General features: G+C 46.9%; 1 protein-coding gene across 1 annotated transcript; it reads right to left on the reverse strand.

The window, feature by feature from the left end:
• Window positions 1-3,524: 3,524 nt before the first annotated feature.
• On the reverse strand, window positions 3,525-4,028 carry LOC102868265 (immunoglobulin iota chain-like). The gene is made up of 2 exons (XM_006890513.1): window positions 3,983-4,028; window positions 3,525-3,901 (listed from the first exon to the last, which is right to left on the reverse strand). Exons 1-2 carry the CDS (start codon window positions 4,026-4,028, stop codon window positions 3,525-3,527), a joined length of 423 nt encoding a protein of 140 aa, XP_006890575.1.
• Window positions 4,029-5,283: the final 1,255 nt, after the last annotated feature.

The raw sequence follows: 5,283 nt of genomic DNA on the forward strand, positions 1-5,283 counted from the left end.
CTTTCTACTAACTATGCCACCAGATCCTTCTATAACATCTAAGAGATAATGTTTTATCATCTAAAGTCAATATAGAACGAAGGTGTTTTTCAGAAGACAAGTAAGACCAGATGAGATGCTACAAAGGGTGACCTGATGGAGCAGTGATTGGAAGGAGGGATCAGGATTTGATCTAGAGGCCAGAGGGTCATGCCTGCATCAGTATCCCAGAGTCTTGCCACACTCTCCTCAACTCTCTTGCACCAGGTTCCGTCTTGAAATTGTGTGCACAAGCCAAAGTGGAAGAAGGGTCGCAACATCCTGCCTAAGCTGTGTGAACACTCCACTCCCTTTACTCCTGGAAACCACCCTTCCCCAGGAGAAATAGTCCTGGTAAACCCCCAAGCATTTGTTGCTCAGAGATGCCTGTTAGTGTTCCTCCCAGGCCCTGTGGGTTTTCTCCTGCAGGCCTTTCTTATTCCTTAATAAATCGATATCTTGTCTGTTTGTTCTCTTATAAAGCTATAATCTTTCCACAAAGTTGTTTGACTTTCTAGTCATCATTAAGGCCCGTTTTCTGACAACAAAAGCTTTACAAGTTCCTCCCCCCAGACTTTGTAATAAATGAGCTGCATGAGTCAACAGTGGTTCATGTTCTAAAACAGAGAGCCCATGAATGGTTTATGAATAGTCATTATGATTTGTAAACTTTCATGCATATAAAAGTAGTGACAGTAATTTAAAAAAAACTAAGCTATAAAAATTAATAGAGAAGTTAGGTGAAAGAAAAGACTATGCAATAAGAGGTTGATTAGATATTGTAATTAATTACATGAAGTAATGGTAATGTTATAAAATAAAATGCATATGAATGATCCAATGAGATCATAATGACAGAGTTACAAAACAAAATGTACATTAGTATATAATATGTAAATTCTCACTCAAATAGGTGATTACATTTTAGCAACAATGAATGAATGGAAATTCAAGTTTTCTGTAAATTTTTGTTAAAATATCAATTAAAAACAACAAAAAAGATAAATATGTTTTAAAAATACTAATACCCCACTCTAGAATTCCCTTCCTAGTATTATCCTATTTCAACCTGTTTCTCACAGATAGCTGTAGTCATGTGCTATACTTAGTCTCGATGTAGAGGGGTGTGTGTGTATGTGTGAGAGAGAGAGAAAGGGAAAGGTGTGTGGGCAGAGCAGAAGGGAGAAGACAGTACGTGTGTATGTGATTAAAGAGAATGTGTACTGGGTGGCAAGTGAGAGAAACAGAAGTTAGGATGCGAGTGAGTGCATATGTGTGTATGATAGAGAACGTTGAATGAGAGGAAGTTGTGTGTGATAGTGACTGTGTGAGGAAGAGTGAGTGTAGTTGTATATGGAAGCATCTGTGAGCAAAAGTGTGTTAGGGAGGGTGCATACACACCTTTGTTCATTCCCAATAGCAAAACAGTGGAAATAGCCTAAGTGGCCATGAGTCACTTATCCGGCTGGCTGGAGAAACAAAACGGGGCACATGTATACAACAGAATCCTACACAACCACTACGTGTGATAAGCCCTTGAAACATCTGGTACCCTAGATGCATCTGGAGCACCTTTACGGCTTCAGTGCTGGACCATGGGACCTGACGCACAGCTGGCCCTTTAGAGCTTTGTCGGAGGCTGTAACTCGCCCGGGAAGAGCCTGCCCTTCTTTCCCTGGAGCTGCTGTTAGAGGCAAACCACCAGAGAGACGCTACCTTTGGGTTAACAGTGCATCTCCCTGTGGACGGTGCCCCTGAGAGCTCCCTTTCTGACACGTGAAATAAGTCAATCACAAAAGGATAAATACTGTGTAATCTAAAGAGACAAAATTCAGGTATGCCTCTGGACACCATTGTCCATTGGCGGTTACCAGGGAGGTTGGGGAAGGAACGGTTTAAGTCCATAAACAGTTGTTTTCCTTGTTAGGTGCTATCAAGTTGAGTGCAACTCAGTGGGAACCAAGAACAACAGATGAGAACCCTGTACTGATGTGCGCCGTCCTCCGTGCCTCCAACGCGCACGAGCCCATTGCTGTAGTTGCTGGGGATGAGAAAGGTAACACTGAAGGTGGGGGGAAACGCACACAACCTGACTGTGGTGAACGGAGTCACGAAGAAGCACACACAGACACAAAAGCGTTTTTGGTAAGTGCTCAGGCATCTCTGTTTTCAAACAATAACTAAGAAATGTATGTGTGATTACATAGATGTATTCTTACAGGTGTGTGTATATGTTTACATACACCTGCGTGTATAAAAGGGAGCTCTGGTGGCCCAGTGGTAAGAAGTTGCACTGCCAGCCAACCAAGGCAGGCGGTTTGAATCCAGCAGCTGCTCCGGGGGAGAACAGAGGGTCCTCTCCTTTCATGTGAAGTACGCAGCCTCTCTAACCATTTGAATCCTGGGTCTTTAAATTGGCAGCATCACTCTGTATGGAGGACGCCACCAGAGCTCCCTCTGGAGACTTGTTTTAGACACAACCAAATAACCCTGAGTATTTATTTGGTTTTCTGATTTTGAAAAATCCAGTCCCAGGATCATAGGTCTCATGGGACAAATTCGACATAGTAAGGTTTGTGTTCTGCATCCTAATTAGACGAGTAGTGTCTGGGGTCTTAAAAGCTGGCAAGCAGTTATCTAAGAAGTAACTAGTGGTCTTGTCTTACTTGAAAACAAAAGGCTGAGAAGAAATTAACTCCGACAAGAGTCTGCACAAGCCTCCTCCACCAGAAGAGGGCGCCCTGGTGCCATTATCCGAAGCGAATTACCAGCTGACCTAGAGGGGACCCATCTGGGGACCAGCAGGGCCATAGAAAGATGAGCAGTCACCCCCCTGCCTGACTTACAGGAAGATCATCCACTAATCAGTCCCCGCTTGATGACAGAACACCAGAAGGACTAGATGGGGCTGCCAGCCACTACTACCCACTCTTGTGATGAGGGTCCCAGTCGTAACAGAAAGGGGGGGGAGAAATGTGGAACAGAATTGAAACTAGAGGACTCCCTCGGACTCCATGGATCTTGAGCCCACACCACCTTCTGTTAAATAACAGATTGGCACATAAAATGGTAAAACCCGTAAAGAACATGTTCTTACAGCGATCAGCTCTTTGCGAGACCCACAGGGCACCATTTGCCCCACACCAAGGATGTGATGACAAGAGAAACTGGAGGATTGGAAACAAGGAGCCCAGGGGAACATGGGGAGACAGCTGCAAGGATTGCACCCAGAGGACCCACACTTCAGAGCAGCTCGTATGAACTGTTAGTTATAAGACTATTTGTCTTTGGAAGATATTTCACCTACAGCATAATAAAACATCACACACACACACAATTTCTCAAGTCATATTGTTATTGCATAAGCAAGTTCTTCACTTCTGTCACCAGTGTGGTCTCCAGACCCACCACAGGGTAGTATAGGGTACAGTCTTCTGAGCCCCCCTCTCAGCCCTGCATCTCTGCTGGCCTCTTTACACCCACGTTACCCCTTTGGGCCTAGATCCTTAGGGGGCCTCAGACCCTGAAGCCTCAAACTCTTTGTCCTCCCCCTTCTCCCTCTCCATGCTCTGTGACCCCACAGCACAGTAGTACACAGCCTCGTCCTCCTCCTGCAAGCTGGTGATTCTCAGGTACCCCGTGTTCCTGGCCACGTCTTTGAAGCTGGAAAAGCGCAAGGGGACCTTGGGACCCTGCTTCTTCTTCGTGGATGAGAAGAAACTCAGCAGGAACCTCGGAGACTGGCCGGGCCTCTGTTGGTACCAGTAGATTTTATAAAGGCCCACGTTGTAGTCGCCGCTCAGGGTGCAGGCGAGGCTGACTGACGTCCCGAGGGAGGCGGACACCCGTGGTGGCTGGTGCAGCACAGGCTGAGAGCCACAGCCTGCAACAGAGAAGCGAGTAGGGCCTGGAGGCGGGCAGAGCACAGGGAGGGCAGATGGGCTGAGCTCAGCGCGGTTCTCACCTGCACCACAGATGAGCAGCATGAGGAGGATGGGAGCCCAGGACATGGTGCGTGCAGCGTCTCAGGTCACAGCTGCCAGATAGACCCTGGCAGAGTGGACTAGCCCAGGCTCCTCCCCAACTCTGAGAGGTGGGCTCCGCACAGCTCCCTCCCCACCCTGTTCCTATCCACTGCCCCCGGTCTCTTCCTTGGTTCGCAGTGCCCGTTAGTGGCAGCTTTTGCTTGGGAGGAAGCACCTGTCAGAGGCACACGGGTTGGTGGGCAGGAGACTCTCAGGTCCCCGGGGGCTAGGTGTACTTTCAACGCTAGGAAGCTGAGCTCACAGAAAGAAATCCCTTGTCCATACTTGTTGATTTGGGTGCCATGGACTCATACTGACCTTGACTCATGGTGACCCTGTGAAAACAGATCGAAACCTTGCCCTGTGTTGCACCATCTTCATGGTCTGCATCATGCTCAAGTTCACAATCGCTGTGAACAATCCATTTCCTTGAGGGTCTTCCTCTCGTTGACCGCTCTTTCCTAGCAAGCTGTCTTTTCCCAAGGACTGGGCCCTCATGATAAAATGCCCAAAATAAGTGAGAGAGAGTTTCTCCATCCTTGCCTCTAAGTGGCACCCTGGCTGTACTTCCTTCAAGACAAATTTGTTTGTTCTTTTGGCACGCGGATAGTCTTCATCAACACCACAAGTCAGAGGCATCGATTCTTCTTTGGTCTTCCTTATTCATATTTAACTTTGGGATACATAGGAAGCGACTGAAAACACCAAAACTTGGATTGGGTGAACCTTAGTCCTTAAACTGACATCCTTGCACTTTAGCATTTGGAAGAAGACTAGTACTTGAAAGAGTAGGCTTGCCCAATGCAAGATGTAAATTTCATTGCTTGAATGCTGTGACCTTGGGTGTTGATTGTGGATTCAAGTAAAATGAAATGTCTAAGCTCACAGCTTTGTAAACTGAAAAGCCATGACAAAGCGCCTCCTTCATGAAGAAAGGAGAGACAGAGAGAGAGAGAGAGAGAGAGAGAGAGAGAGAGAGAGAAAGGAAGAAAGGAAGGAGAAAGGAGGGAGGGAGAAAGGGAAATGAAAAGAAAGAAAAAAAGCCAGTCTGGTCTGATTATAATGCTTGGGGTCCCTGTGTGGGTCAAGGTTCTTCAGTGAAACAGAACCAATTAGATGCCTGTAGATGTGCGAAACCTCTGTCAGGAAGCCGCATCCGCCTCTATGACTGTCCCAGCACAGCAGTGCTCCATGGGATCCTCGGGGCTCTGCCTCTCAGAAATAGATTGCCAGACCTTTC

Source organism: Elephantulus edwardii, unplaced genomic scaffold, assembly GCF_000299155.1.
Source record: "Elephantulus edwardii isolate Elephantulus edwardi_28Jun2011 unplaced genomic scaffold, EleEdw1.0 scaffold00089, whole genome shotgun sequence".
NCBI lineage: Eukaryota > Metazoa > Chordata > Mammalia > Macroscelidea > Macroscelididae > Elephantulus > Elephantulus edwardii.

Excerpts from the sequence above, each read along its gene's own strand:
- LOC102868265 (XM_006890513.1), bottom strand. The coding sequence starts at position 4,028 with ATGTCCTGGGCTCCCATCCTCCTCATGCTGCTCATCTGTGGTGCAG. Across the intron at positions 3,902-3,982 it reads GCTGCTCATCTGTGGTGCAG|GCTGTGGCTCTCAGCCTGTG; the intron begins GTGAGAACCGCG and ends TCTCTGTTGCAG.